General features: G+C 40.6%; 1 protein-coding gene across 2 annotated transcripts in view; it reads left to right on the top strand.

Annotated features, from left to right (window-relative positions):
- The window catches only part of CPQ (carboxypeptidase Q), a 373,724-nt gene that overhangs the window by 289,623 nt on the left and 68,088 nt on the right, over positions 1–16,013 (top strand). For both annotated transcript variants that reach the window (XM_047783560.1, XM_047783561.1), the window contains exon 6: positions 11,415–11,616. In XM_047783560.1, the coding sequence (XP_047639516.1) occupies positions 11,415–11,616 (202 nt within the window). The remainder of the gene's footprint in view (positions 1–11,414; positions 11,617–16,013) is intronic.

The raw sequence follows: 16,013 nt of genomic DNA, 5'->3' as shown, positions 1-16,013 counted from the left end.
AATAATAGATTTATATTAATACAAATAATATATACAAATGCATATATCCCCACCTTACAAACTAATAAATTAAGGCCCAGAAATTAAGTGATTTGCCTAATATTCTTCACCTAATAGCCAAAAAAGGTTGGCAAATGATATTAGCATCTGTGCATCCCCCCTTCTAACTCCTCAGTGGCAGTCGCCATTGAAGTGGAAGTCGTGCTGTCCACCGCACTGGTACCCTAATCACTTGCACATTCTTCAGACCCCAATGGACCCTTGATGAAGATTGTAGATATCAGCAGATAAAGAAAAATTAGAGGTGAGTCTATGTGCCTAAGGGCTTTTTATTCCGCTCGCCTCAAGCATTTCTAGTGTTCCGTCTCCCCTGAGTGGTCCTCAGGTGGCTTTTCAGAATGATCATTATTTCCAACATATTTGATGCTATTTCCTACCATAGCTATTTTCCTCTTCTACCTTTAAGGTGATTACTGCTGCTGCTTATTACTATTCTCAGATGAGGGAAATTGTTTTTCTACACCTCCCTTCGCTCAGTATAGATACCTATTTGAATTTTTTTCTGTAATCACTGTAATTCCTTAGCCTCTTTTTATCTAAACTATACCTATTAAATTATCTTAACTCTTCTCAAAGCTAAATTGCCTCATCTGTTTATTATTTTTCCTTCATTTTGTCTGAATACTTTAGAACTTACAAAGTATGCGAAGCGATTGTTAAAGTTCTAAGTAGTCCCAAGATGTATTTATTAGTTTCTGTAATTGAGTCATACTGATTACACCGTGTACTATTATCAGCCTCATGTCATATTAACTCTGGCATAACAAACCTTAAGGTTTCTTTCAAAAATTATTTAATATTTTAAAAATTCTATGTAAATGCCCACTTGGCAGTTCAGTTGTTAATTGCCCATCCTCTTCTGCTCCTGTGAATGGTGGCCATTTTATTTTGGCCAATCCTGCACATTGAGGTTCCTCATCTTTGATGGTGAAATGATGACACAGAGATTTCTAAGGATGTCTTCAGCCCTGTTTTCACCTGAGAAGGAGATTGCTTTTGCCACACAGCTTCAATAATAAGAGTGTCTTATTCCATTATTGGAATCTTAGAAGTTTCACTACTTGTTTAAGTAATTGAAGGGCATTTTTTTATTGTTATCACTTTATATAGCCTTCCAGGAAAGATTTGTTTAAAACCTGTATGTTTGAAGAACTTTATAAAATATACACTAGGAGTTGCCACTGTGGCTCAGAGGTTAACGAACCAGACTAGTATCCATGAGGATGAGGATTTGATCCCTGGCCTCACTCAGTGGGTTAAGGATCTGGTGTTGCCATGAGCTGTGGTGTAGGTTGCAGGTGCAGCTCGGATCCTAAGTGGCTGTGATGTAGGCCGGCAGCTGTAGCTCCGATTCGGCCCCTACCCTGGGAACTTTCATATGTCATGGGTGCAGCCCTAAAAAGACAAAAGATATAAAATAAAATAAAATAAAATAAAACAAAATAAAATAAAATAAAATAAAATGATTCAGCTTTCAACTTTAATTGTTGAACCCTGTCATTTCAGGTACCCTTGTCATCTGGGAGTTCCTTGTCATTAGGGAGCCTAGATGCTTCCAAATACCACATAGAACATACTTACACTAAAAAAGCATTTATTGTTTATCTAAATTTCAAGTTTGAACGAGTGTCCGATAGTAGTCATCTGACAGCTTGGCTAGGCTGGATAGTCAAGGATGGCCAATGTATGGAAGGTCAGCATATGGGACTGGTTGTCATCTGGACGACTCTCTTCATTTGATACCTCGACTAACCCAGGCTTCTTTACGTATCAGTCTTAGGGTAGCCAAAAGTCAGAGGGGCAGCTGTACGGCTTCCTTTGACCCACACTCTGAAGTCACAAGTGGCCCCTTTTGCCGAGTCTATTAGTTCAAGAAAGGCCCACATTCAGAGAGCGGGGAAAAGAGATTGTGCCTCTTGATGAAAGGATTGGCAAATTCACATTGGAAAGGGCATGTATCCAGGGAAAGGAGGGATTTATAGCCATTACATAATCGATCACCTGTAGTAAACATAAGAGAGAAGTCCTTGCCATTAAACACCACCACTATTCTAGGGAGAAACAGGCAATAAAGGTACATGTATGTTGTTGATACAAAGGAGAAAAAGCAAGCAGAATAAGGAGGTTAGGGAGAGTTATCAGGAGTGCTAGGGAAGGTCTTTTATATAAAGTGGTCAAGAAGACTTCCCTAGGAAGAGGAGATTTCAGCAGAACCCATAAGGAAGTGAGAAATATCGAGGGGAAGAAGGTAACAGTCAGAGGAAGTAGCAAATGCAAAAGCCTCAGAACCTCAGCATTATGGAGGAACTGAAGCTGGCTGAACAGTGAAAGTGAAGTGGAGGTTAATAGGAGATGAAGTCAGAGAATTTATGGAAGGTCAGGCTCTATCTCTATTAGGGCCTTACAGGTGAATATAAGGGCTTTGGCTGTTATCCTGAGATGGAAGCCATGTGCAAAGTTACAGAAGAGGAGTAGCATCATTTCAATATGATGTTTTTTCAACAGTATTACTTTGTGTAGAGAATACGCTGAAGAATGGCAAAGGGTGAAACAGATGAGAAGCTATTACAATACTCTAGGGATGATAGTGGCTTGGACTGGCTGAGAATAGTGGAGCTGGTGAGAAGTAGTTGGACAGTAGGTCGATTCTGAAAATAGAGCCAATGGGATTTGCTGATAGGTTGCATTTGGGGTGTAAAAGCGAGAGAGATGTCAAGAATTTGTGGCGGTCAAAATTTTAGACTCAGCAACTAGAAGAATGGATTTGCTGTTAACTTAGTCGGATCCTTCTTAAAAGAGGGAAGCAAAAGGGACAAAGGCAGAAGAAGATAATGTGATGATAGAAGCAGGAGGAGAAAAGGCAATAAGATGAGGAGCCATGAGCCAAGGAATGGAGGAAGCTTCTGAAGCAGGATATGGCAAGCAAATGGATTCTCCCTTTGAGCCTCCAGAAGGAACCAGCCATGTCAACACATTGATTTTTAGCCCTATAAGACCCATTGCAGACTTTGACATCCAGACCCATAAGAGAATAAATGTGTGTTGTTTCAAGCCACCAAATGTGTGGTGATTTGTTACAGCAGCATTAGGAAACTAATATACGATTAGACCTTTAAATGGAGATGCTGAGGAGCTGTTGGTTCTGAATCTGGACTTGAGAGAGACAGGGAATCTGAATTGGAATTCATCACAATGAAGTTTCATTTAAAACCATAAGGCTGCATGACACCACCAACAGACTGTGGACAGAGAAAAGAAGAATGATTTAGACTATTTTTGATCACCCCAATACCTGAAGGTCAGAAGGATGAGAAAAGAAAATGAGAAGGAATATCTGGTGATGCTTAAGGAGAACAAAGAGTTCGAGGTACCAGAAGCCAAGGGGGGGGAAAAAAGCATTTGCAGGAGTAAGGGAGTGTCAAATTCAGCTGCATTAAATTCACAATTTAATGCTCACTAGTGATCTCAGTCTCAAACTTTTTGGTAACTTGTACAAAAACTCTAGGAGGAGCGATTGATATTTGAGAGCGGGATATTCTATAGAACATGTCTACGTTAATTCTTTTAGAGATCACCTAAGCTCTGGTTCTTTCTTAGAAAGCTACATATCTGGACAACACTATTTGGATGCGTAAAATAGTATCATTCATTTATTTATTCATTTGACAAGTATTATAAAATGCCTCTTGGCCAGGCCCTGGGGATACACTCATGAACTAACAAGATCTCTGTTCTCATTGGGGAACTTCCAAGGGGCTTCACTCAAGCTAAACATCAACCTCCTCCCTCAATCTCTCTCCAGATTTTTCCAGTATTGTCCCCCCCCCCCCTTCTTTGGACTCATCTCTTTCATAAAAGTCATTGTATTTAATATAACAGTCAGTTATTGCCTTTGTTGTTTAATTCTGCCCTCTCATAAGGAACCAGTCCTATCTTAGTCATCTTTTTACACCAGTTCATAGGTAGGTTAGCAATATGGTCTGTTACTAAAACCAAGAAGCTTTTGCAAGAGAAAGAAGGCATATTAATAATCATACCAAGACAAAAGGGTGTCAATTGGGACTACCCAGGGCAAACAAGGATGTATGGTAACCTTATTTGGTTTCTGTCTCAACAGCTGTTAAACAAATATAATTTGCTCCCTAAAGAAACACCTTCACTGAAATATGACTTAATATTTTGCTTTTAGCTTTAATTAAGGATCAATATTTAGGAGGCAGTATTAGGAAAGGGGATTCTGCCCCTTTAGTAAAACTGTTATTGAAGACTGTCCATTATTTTCTGTTCAGTGTTTCTCATAGAAAGACCCATGTAGTAATTCCTCGGAGAACTGAATGCTGGGAAAATTGTTGCTTTTTTCTAGGAGCTGGTGGTATCCTTTGTTTTCCTGGGCAGCAAGAGCTTCACAGTACATCAGTCTTCCCTCTGACTTTTGCAGCAGGAGCTAGAGCTAAGTTATAGCCTCAAGTTGCTGTTGGGTATCATGTCAGATTTTTTCCAGTTGTGACTTTCTTTCTCCTCAAATGCTTCTTGAGCACCCACAATGTGCCAAACTCTGTTGTGTAAGCTAGAGATATGACAGAGAGCCACACCGACTTGGTTCTGGAGAGTTTACACACTTTTACAAGATACTATTAGCATCTGTTCTTATAGGAAGCTCTGAAGTATTTCGGGAGCAAGGTAAGTATAAGAAACAAATTGAAGGGAGTTCCTGTTGTGGCTCAGTGGTGACAAACCGGACTAGTATCCATGAGGATGCAGGTTAGATCCCTGGCCTTGCCCAATGGGTTCAAGATCTGGCATTGCCATGAGCTGTGGTGTAGGTTGCAGACATGGCTCAGATCTGGCATTGCTGTGGCTGTGGCTGTGGCCAGCAGCTGCAGCTCCTATTTGACCCCTAGCCTGGGAACTTCCATATGCCACGGGTGCAACCCTAAAAAAAAAAAGAAAAAAAAAAGACACAAACTGAAGAACGTGCAGCAGTGCAGCATGTTAGACAGGGGTGTGGCTTGTTAGGCACGGAAGGCGAGGGAAGAGATAGGAAATGAAGGCTTGAGTAAAACAAGAGCCTTAAAGCTCATATTTGGTTACTCTTGTTTTTTATGAGGTTTCAGACACACTATTGTGATTTTGAGAGAAAGGAAGTCATGTTTAAGAAAATAAAACAACTTCTAAAACTGTATTTATCATCTTAACTAATATTAGTCAAGATTGCTTGATCAAATAAAGCAATGAGGATATTATCATAATCCCAAAATGCTGTATGTGCTTGTCTACTGACTATAGAGAAAGGAGAATTGACAATTACTTGTGTTTTAATGTGATATGGCCTGGGATTGAGTGACTATTTCAGCTCCAGATTATAAAGTAGCCTGTTTTTGCAGGATAAGAACATAAGCACTATATTTTTAAAAGAAATAACCTGTCACCTTATAAGAGGAGGAACTCGATGTCAGTTATAACCTTAGAAAGGGATTTAAAGAAGCTGCTGTAGGCATCCTAGCCAAAAGAAGGGGATTGATTAGAAGTCAACCAGAAAGCACGGTCGTGGCTGGTAAGACCCCACCATCCAAAACAAGAAATATGTCTTTGTGTTTATTAAGCGTGTAACAGTGTCAAAGAAGAAAGGTCAACTTGCTTAGGCAGTTTCTTACATTTTGATGGCAGTGTGGCGGGTACAGCGGGGAGACTGACAGGGAGATGCCTTTTGGGGAAGAGGGGTTGAGGGGGATGGAGAATGAGAAAGGCAGAGACAGCTGCTTTGACAAAGCCAGCTGTGTTGGAGATTTTTCTTCTACAACTGCTCATTGAAATGTATATGAAGCTTGTAATAGGAAACACTTGGCCAATGTATGATGTTAAGGGAATCAAATTTTAATTGTGGAGACTTTGAGTCCCACAGATTCTAACTCTTGATTTATGTTGCTTCAACATGCAGGAATAAAATTAAAAGCTGAGATCGACAGCAAGTTGCCATGTAAGCCCTTTTTTTAAGTCTGTCTACCAAATACCCTGGATATTGAGTTGTTTTTAGTCCTAAAAGAAATGTGAATACTGTCAATATCTCCTATAGAATACAAATAAAGTTCTTATTTCTTATGTTTTTATGCCATCTTTTCAGCCTTCCAACTCACTCTCGTTACCATAGTGACATTTATAGAGGGATTATGTGTTTTCCATAAGATTAAGGGCCATCTATGGGCCTTAACCAGCTCAAGAGGAGAATTCACTGAGATCTAGAGTGCTTCGGAAGGCACTGAGAAAATTGAATTGCCTGAAAACACAGGCTTGTCTGGCAAGAGAAACCTACTGTGCACACTCATAGAATGATAGCGCTGGAAAGGGACCTCTGGAAGCCAGTTATTCTGTCCCCGCCTCCAGGCAGCATGATGGCCAAACCACAATAGGTGTCTGTAATTTTAGTACTCATGTAGCTAACCCAAGACTGCCCATTCCCCAGAGCTGCAGCCAGTTTAGCTGTCAAATAAAAATAACTTATGGCCCTCCACCCTGTCATCGTTGCTTTCCTAGCTCTCCCCTGGGTCCCCAAGGCTGTTCAAGACTGAATGCTAGAGACTGTCAGAAATAAAAGTCTGAATCCCAGGGTAGACCTGACCAGAAAGTAAAATTATTCTTGATTTTGCACAGCGAGGAGAAACCTCTTTGCCTATCATCCAATCACCATGGGTAAATACAGAGCTAAAGCCCTATGAGGCACTCACCTCCAGCTCCAGGGAATTCCAGCCACACTGGCAGCGCTAGAGATGATTCTGGCAACTCGGCACATGGTCTCATGGAATGATTTCCTTTTGTGAACTTTACCACCATCATTTGTAAAATAGTAACATTTACCAGAGCAGGAAAGTGGTACTGCGACTAATTACCCCTTTCAGGGCGGAGTTTTTACTTCTTTGGAGATGGAACTGAGGAGGCTACACGATTAACTCAAATAATTAAGAGTCTCTTTTTCTCTTCATTTGATTTTGGAATTACAATGTCACTTTAGGTCCAAACCAAAGACAGGTTACCTAGGTTATGAGAAAATAAAAACTCTAAAACAAAAAGGAAGCCAAATGTGGTAGGAGGGGAGATGTTGGATTTGGGTCTAGGTTTCTGAAGAAGGAATTTTTATAATTTTATGAATCTGGAATTTTATAAATGCAAAGAACACAAACATCATCTTCGTGTTTATATTAGGAAGTAAGCATTTGAAAACATGCAATATGTATTTTAAACACTGTTCTTCTTTTTCGTCTTGCGTTGCACCCAAAGAATGCTAATGGTTACCAAATTGCTCTTTGGCAGAGTTAGCTGACCCTTAAAAAAAAAGAAGAAGTGTGATAGGATGTGGCTCCAGCACAAAACAAAGTCCTGAATCCTCAACTCTGAGCGGATATTAACTAATCCACTGATCCCAACCTAGGAGGTTAGCCAGGAGCATTTCTCTGCATTGTATTAAGTCCATTACCTGGCAATGAATGACAGTTTCCATGGATCCTAATAAAGAGATGTTTCTCTTTATTAAGAGAGCAGAGTGGGAGTTTGCAGATAATATCTGAGCTCATCACTGAGCTTCTCAGCCTCCTCATTTTCCTGTCTGTCTCAATCGGTGCTGGCTGCCTCAGCAATAATGCATTCAGTCTCTAGAAGAAGGTTTCTTCCTCCACCCTGTAAACAGGAGAACGGATATCTTGTCATGTGTGCTCAAGAGGCTTGAGTGAAACCAGCATGGCTCTGCTTTGCTGTCACCAGCTATAATCAGCTTTTGAATTCTACACTGAGTGTGTCCCCAAAGAATCGTGGCAGAGCAAGTAACACGGATGTTTGTGACAACACATTCCTGAGAAGCAGTGGATCTAAGAGCCCAGTGACCCAGCTCATTCATTCTGATTTCTTTGTGCAGAGATATTTTGTTTTCCCAGCTCTTTGGCCATGTGCTAACGATTAGACAATGACTCCATAAATGAGGAGAAAAAGCAGTGTCATGGACGGTGGGTGGTTTGTTTTCTTAGTTCTTTATTGAAAACATATGGAGATGTTTATATATAAATAGAAAACAAAAGAATGCTGCCATCAGGTTAGCAGCAGCTAATAAAATTCTACATGAATAGAAATCACACATGTCTTTACCTCTGCCAGAATTCTGGTTTACTGACATCTACACATCCTGTCCAATTCGGTTGAAAAGATGTTTTATTATTTTAGGCTTTTTATTCTTACTTGGAAGGAAGTGATGGAGCAAGAGTTTTGTTCTTGCTTTTGTTTTTGTTCTTGTTCTTCTCTTTGCTTAATCAAATTACTTAATTAGCAGGGATAATAAATTCTGTGCAAGCAGACCCTATATTGTGATCATGCAAAGAAAATTTAAACTCTGGACATTAGTTTCACTACAGCCTTTGTAGTTCTTGAATTCAAAGTGAGGATTTGTGGCCTGACAGTTGGGAATAAGCTTCAGTAGACAGGGCAGTGAAGGGGTTGAGAGCACAGACTTGGGGAGGCAGACCTCTGGGTTTGAATTCTGGCTACACCACTTACCAGCTAGGTTACCTTGGGGAAGTTAATTAACCTGACAAAACCTCAGTTGCCTCATCCGTGAAGTGAGAGATACAAGAGCACTTATAGAATGAGCATTGCATGAGATCAGCTGTAAAGCATTTCACGCAGGCTCTGGCACGTAGGAAGCACAGCCAAAAATGCTACCTGTCAGCATTATAAGCATGCTAACAGAATGGTTTATATGGAGACTATCTGAAAATCTGAGAGATCCTGATCTTTAGTGGTTAGATCAGTAACAGCCACCATTGATCAAGTGCTAATTAAGTGCCAGGCTCTACAGTGCCCTCTTTCTTCCGACTCTGTGAACTGGATGCCATTATTCTCCCCATTTCATGGAGGGAAAAATTGAGAGGCTACACAGACTGCCCGAAGTCACAGAGCCTGTGATAAGTTAATCTGAGGATCACACTCAGATCAACCCCAGAGCCCAAACTTGTTATCATCTGCTAAACAGGCTGCCACTTAGTATCGGCACTGCCCCAAACTCCCTCATTCACATTATTCTCAGTGTTCCTGTCAACATCATGGCGTTGCACAACACCGTTCACAAACTGGGGAGCCCCCTGCCCCCCAGAACATCAGTTTCTCTGCAGTTGAAGAGGGTCAAGAAGCCCTTAATTTTGTTAGGAGCCTTGACAAGTTCAACTCATGCAACCCCTTTCACTTTGGTCTACAAAGGTCTCTTCTTTGAAAGCTCCATATGCGCAGGCTCATTGTTCAGGCCTGGAAGAGAGCATTTGTCCCAGCCTACAGATGGAGACGCCAAAGGCCAAGGTGACATGATCTGGGGACAGAAGGAGAGGCCAGTCACTCCCTGGCCGGCACGGCCCTTGCTGAGTCAGGAATAGAGCGGGTGCAGGGCTCTATCCATCTCACCAGGCTAATGGCCACAGGGCTGCCCAGTTCCACTTTTAGCTAAATAGTACACAGTTAGGAGCACATTGCCTGATTTTCTTGTTGGAAGGATGGCTTTTGCCACAAATATGGACACCCTCACATACCTCACCCAGCTCTCTTTTTATTTGCAAATATATTGTGTTATTTCCTTTCCCACTTTTACAGGGACGGGAGAGAAATTTGGGCTGGGGAGCAGCGGGGAGCATAAGGGGACAGGGTTAGGACTGCCAAATTCATGTCAACTTGCTGACCTAACCTCCATGTGCTAGCTAAACCAGACCTGAGTGTAAGACAGTGATGCAGCTATTTTGTATATCCTTTACTCGAATGATGCTATAGTCATGCAGCTGAAAGCCGAAGTGGTACTTTTTGTCATAAATACCTTAGCCCTTTCTCTGGAAATCACCACAAAGACAGAAATTTTTTAGGAGTGAGAGTGGAGATATGAATAGGTTTCTGTTTTGTTACCTTTCTCGTCATCATCATCAACAACAACAAAATGGTACCTGAAGTCACCAAGTTCAGTCCTGTAAGTGTTGACAACACCGTCCTTTAGAACCCACTGCTGTTCGTGCCCTTGTAACAACAGTACGCTTTCATGGCAGTGGTTTGGAAATCATTGTAGAAACATATCTGTTTTAGAGGGGAAAAAATATTTATGCAACCCTCAAATTGTCATGAGTGAAAAATCATTCTAATTCAGAATAAGCATTACTTACCCCACCATCCCATGCTAGCGATGACAGTGTGGAGTTTTAGAAAGCAAAGGATTTCGAACCCAGCTCTACCATTTGCCAACTGTGTGACTTTGAGCAAATCACTTGACCTTTCTGATCTTCAGTTCCTTTTCTGTAAAAGAGCGTCAACCATAAAACTGCTCTGTCTACTTTATGGGTTATGGAAGTAGATCAAAGGAGACTGCAAATATGAAAGCTCTCTGAAAGCACTGTAAAAATGTTATTATTGATTTTTTTACTAGGTGAATAATGAGGACGACAGCTTGGGAATAACTTCATGAAGATAGTATTTGGTCAGTCCTGAAGAAGTGAATGGCTCCTGGGAAATAGATGGCCAGGCCAGTTTGAAAGACCTTAAGCTTCCAAGTCTGAGGGCTGTGTGGCAATTTAGCTGCACAGCCTGGTGAGAGCCTCTTGTATTCTAAGCTCTTGCTGTGACAATATTGGCTACATGAAATCACTGTGTGCTTTCTTACCAGACTTTATTTGGAAAAAGTTTACACACCAGCCGCCTGGCACAGTTGCCGGGATTTAGAATGATACAGTTGTACCCCGGAGAGAACAGCATTTCATGTGTTGTTCTATTACCTCCCTCCCCAGGGATTCAACAGATGGAACAACACCAGAATCAGAAACCCAAGACAAACCTGTCAGTTTGATGCCTTTAAGCCTTTGCAGAATTCATAATTAAAATAAGATGGAAATCTACTTACAGGACAGAGGTGCAAAGAAAGAGGTCCACAGGGCATACCTTTTTTTTTTTTTTTTTTTCCTTCCCTGAACATGGCCAATGCTATCTGGAGATCCCCACCATACAATAGGAATTTCGTCTGGTACAAGATCGGCTCTTAAGAAAACTGGTGGAATGAATATTATTGCTAGAAGCAATAACTGAGTAGTTTTAATGTGGGGCTTTATGTTTCCTTTCATGCAAATTTGTAAAAATTTCCAAGTCAACTCAAATTTGCCACATCCCGGGATGAGTACCTTGGCATCTCAGAACCATTAGGTAATGTGCAGACCAGGCTCTAAGTTGAGCAGAGTAACATGTGTTTTGGAAGCAACTGGTGAGGAGCTAGAGGCGTTGATTATTGTTTTGATAACTCCCAGAGAGAAAGGAAAGAAGCAACAGATATGAACTGAACACCCCACTCTTTTGTTTAGGCAAATATTTCCAACTACAGCCTCGTGATGGAGTCTGACCTGGGAACCTTCTTACCCTCTGGGCTGCAGTTCACGGGCAGTGAAAAGGCCAGGGCCATCATGGAGGAGATCATGAACCTGCTACGGCCCATCAACATCACACAGGTCTTTGAGGCTGGAGAAGGGACAGACATTAACTTCTGGATCCAAGCTGGAGTGCCTGGTAAGAGCAAAAGATGAAGTTGGGGTTCCTTATATACGGCTACTGATTTAAAATCAAATTTCTAAATTAGGAGTTCTTTTGTGGCGCAGTGGGTTAAGGATCTGACAGCGTCACTCCAGCAGCTTGGGTCACTGCTGTACAGGTGCAGGTTTGATCCCTGGCCTGGAAACTTTCACATGCCATGGGCGTGACCAAAAAAAAAAAAATTCCATTCTAACATGCTGCAGTGGATACTGGTAGGGCAGTTAACACATGGAAACATGCTTTTGCCTACAAAGAATAATCTGATGATTTCCAATGTTGAGACAATAATACTCCTTTGCATTAGTTTACACATCTGTATTAAGTTGCTCACTCCAGGAGATTCTCATTTCATGATTCTGAGATTGGGCTTAGAAATCATTTGGGTTTTTTTTTAAAACAAACAAACAAACAAACAAACAGGTATCTTTGGTGATTGTAGCAAAGTGATCTCCTGACCAAAATTTAAGAAATAGAGTGGAAAGCAATTATTATTACAATTGTCCTTCTAGTTTTCGTCCTGTGCTAAGAATCTACTCAGATAATTCCCTATTCAAAACCATCTGAAATTTTTAAATTAAAGATTTATTCTTGGAAGCCAGTACTTCTTGCTAATCATTTTTTTCATTTTTTTTCTGATATAAAGACTACTGTAAGAGGTTGGGTATAAACCAATTTACCCTAATCAGTGATTCATATATATATACACACACACACACACACACACACATACATATTATATATATTGTAATGTCTGCACCCAAGCATATGTAGGTTCCTGGGCCAGGGATTGAATCCAAGCCATAAATGTGACCGGTACACCACAGCTTCGGCAATGCCATATTCTTTAACCCAATGTGCCAGGCCAGGAATCAAACTCTCACCTCCACACCTACCCAATCCCCTGCATTCAGATTCTTAATGCACTGCGCCACAGCAGGAGCTCTGATTGATAATTTTAAGACAAGTCCTGAGCAGGGATGAAATTATATAAGAGGAGTAGTAGGCCTGGGGTGGTTACAGGACTAAGGAATAGTCTTTTTTTTTTTTTTTTTTTTTAAGTTTTCTTGAAGTTTAGCTGATTTACAGTGTTGTGGTAATTTCTGCTACACAACAAAGTGGGGAATCATCTTAAAGAAGACAAACATGCTACTTCACAAATCTGCCCTGGACTGGCCGTGGGAAAGTGTTATCATCGATGGTATTAGGCCTCCATGACCTGAAACTGTTCCCACAACATTATATCCATAACCAGGAGTTCCCATCATGGCCCAGCAGAAACGAATCTGACTAGGAACCATGAGGTTGCAGGTTTGGTCCCTGGCCTCACTCAGTGGGTTAAGGATCCAGCATTGCCATGAGCTGTGGTGTAGGTCGCAGACAAGGCGCGGATTCTGTGTTGCTGTGGCTGTGGTGTAGGCCAGCAGCTATAGCTCTGATTTGACCCCTAGGCCTGGGAACCTCCACATGCCACGGGTGCAGCCCTAAAAAGCAAAAAAAAAAAAAAATATATATCCACAATCAAAAACGTTGTTAAAGAGTCCATTTGCAAGTTATTCTGTATTTATATTATACAAACGGGAAGTTCAGCTTTTGAATACTTTTAAAATTACAGTTTCCAGAACCATTTCTATGACTACAAAACATTTCACAGCTTTAAAAAAAAGTGTCTCTCTAGATCCACCCAAAGCCAATTTTTTTTTTTTTTTTTTAGTCTGCAAAATAGATTTCACCAATAGCAAACTGCCTGGATTTAAGATTTTTTAGGAACTCATTCTTGAGATTTAAAGCATATTTTAGATGTTAAGGTTTGTAATAATCTTTCATAACTAAAAATAGAAGAAGTTTTTCTTAAGACAGGGACCCAAATTCTCTCCAATGGTTTGTGTATATTTTAACTTTCTTTTGATATATCTTAAAACAGCACTTGCATTTTCAGTGCAGTGGGTCATCTGGACAGAATTGAGACTCTCCACATGTTATGTCCTTTTAAATCATGATCAAGGTCTTAGGGGAGGGCATGTGCCCTTGAAGTTGTATAGAATGATTTTGTTGGAATTTTAGATTTTTTTTTCCTGACCCTTAAATTTTTCAATATGAATCCTCTTAAAATTTCAGAAAAGCTAAGGAAGTTAGCTGGATGGTAGATGAGAGGAAAAGACTGACAGATTGTGGGTGAATTCGAGTGAAGCCTGGGGGTGGATAAAGGGGAGGTGAGAAGCTGAAACCAAAGACAGAAGTAGAACACAAGGCGTGAGCCCTCCTCCCAGGCACTTTCTGCTGTTCCTGCACTGGATAGTTGAGAATCAACTCTAGCTTTTTGCCCCTCTGTGTAGACAGTCCATAAGAATGGCACTGGGAACTCTATCTAGTCACTTATGATGGAGCACGATGGAGGATAAGGTGAGAAAAAGAATGTATATATGTGTGACTGGGTCACTTTGCTGTACAGTAGAAATTGACAGGACACTATAAACCAGCTATAATGGAAAAAATAAAAATCATTTAAAAAAAATTTTTTAAATTAAAAACACACACACAAAGAATGTTTCTCTCTAGAATTAAGTTGATGTGATGGTCTTCACAAAGATAAGAAGGCCTTTCTCTCTTGCCACGGTGCAGTGGGGAATTTGAGCCCATTATGGTTGCTTAAGAATTAAGGTGATTTGGAGTTCCTGTTGTGGCTCAGCAGAAACGAATCTGACTAGCATCCATGAGGATGCAGGTTCGATCCCTGGCATTGCTCAGTGGGATAAGGACTCAGCGTTGCCATGAGCTCTAGTGTAGGTGGCAGATTCAGCTCGGATCCTGCGTTGCTGTGGCTGTGGTGTAGGCCAGCAACTACAGCTCCAATTTGACCCCTAACCTGGAAACCTCCTTGTGTTGTGGGTGCAGCCCTAAGGGAAAAAAAAAATAAAAGACAAAAAAGAATTAAGGCGACTTATAATTTACTGAGCTCCTGAGATTTTTCAGACACCTGATCAGGCTTTTTGCAGACACTGTCTTTTTTATCCATACAACCATCCTAAAAGGTGGATGCAGTTATTCTGCAGATGGGAAAATGGACTCAGATGGGCTAAATGACTTGCCTGGGTCTGTGCCGCTCTGAAGTGCACAAGTCACCCTGAGAACAGGCCACTTTGGTTTCAAGGCTGGTGGCCCTTTTCCCACAATCTCCAACAGCACAGGGGCGTCTGGAATGCGGAGACGGTCCTCCAGATCTATGGCAGTGTCTGAAATGTTTATCTTACTCAGCTCTTGCTTATGCAAAGGATTTCAGTTCATTCCTGCTCCAGAATAATTTACCCCTGGGGAAAGGAGTTTGTTATTGTAAATAACTACTTATTTCTTCTCACATTCTTTGTTCCACTCCCCTCTCTATCTCTGTAGATCAGGAAGGTTTATATAAACTCGGTAGCTCATTTCGACTGCAACTAATGTTTCCCGGAATTCTTTTTTATTTCCTTCAGAGTGGTTTAAGATGGAACCAAACTATTGCTCTTTTCCCCTGTTATTATTATTGAGCTACCTTCTAATATTTCAAGTGTGGCCTCTTCCTGCAAGAAATAATGGAATTGTTTATGTTATAACTCTTGCTACCCATTGAGAATTTCAGGAACTAAAGTTCTTGAAGAACCATAGTTAATCTGTAAAAGAAAATAAAAATATATTAGTTGTGTACTCTGAATTCTTGAAGATATGGCAAATGACAGTGAGTTAAACCTAAAGAGAGTATTCAAAATAGTAATTGTTATTATGTAAATATCTTCTCACCTAGCTTTTGGAAAAATTAAGGAGAAATAGCATTTTCAAACTTCATTCTTCTTTCCTTCTTCCTCTTTTTTTCCTTTCTTCCATTGAATTAATACATATTTATTGAGCCACTACCATAGTTTTTGGCCTATTAAATCTCTGTTGTCTGATGATTGGTCCCCAGTTTCTTTTAATGTGTCATGTAAACTCAAAATCAAAATTCGAATGAAGAGCACAGGCAGAATTAAAATTGAACATAATTTTCATTCATTGTAGAAGCCAAATAGATCCCTTTGTGAGAGGATCATCTTTGGAGAGGAGAGAGGATGGGTGGTATCCAGGATGGGCAGGATAACTATCCATATAAATATAAGGCTTTGAGGGGGGAGTTAAAAAATAACATCTTAGATATAATTTCCACAAAACTCTCTGTTCCAGACATCTTTCTATGCCAGCCTCCTCCCACTTCTATCTCCTTCCATACTCCATCCTATTTTTCCCTCCAAATCCTAGATGCCCTTTAAAGCTCACGCCACATTCATCAATGTCCACGAATCCTTCTTCAACAGCCTCTAGTGCTCTATGCCTTTCCGAATTTCTAAAACACTTCTGGCACTTGAAGT

This window comes from Phacochoerus africanus, chromosome 6, assembly GCF_016906955.1.
Source record: "Phacochoerus africanus isolate WHEZ1 chromosome 6, ROS_Pafr_v1, whole genome shotgun sequence".
Classification (NCBI taxonomy): domain Eukaryota; kingdom Metazoa; phylum Chordata; class Mammalia; order Artiodactyla; family Suidae; genus Phacochoerus; species Phacochoerus africanus.
The sequence above is the reverse complement of the archived record's forward strand: the minus strand, read 5'-3'. Positions and strand labels throughout refer to the sequence as shown.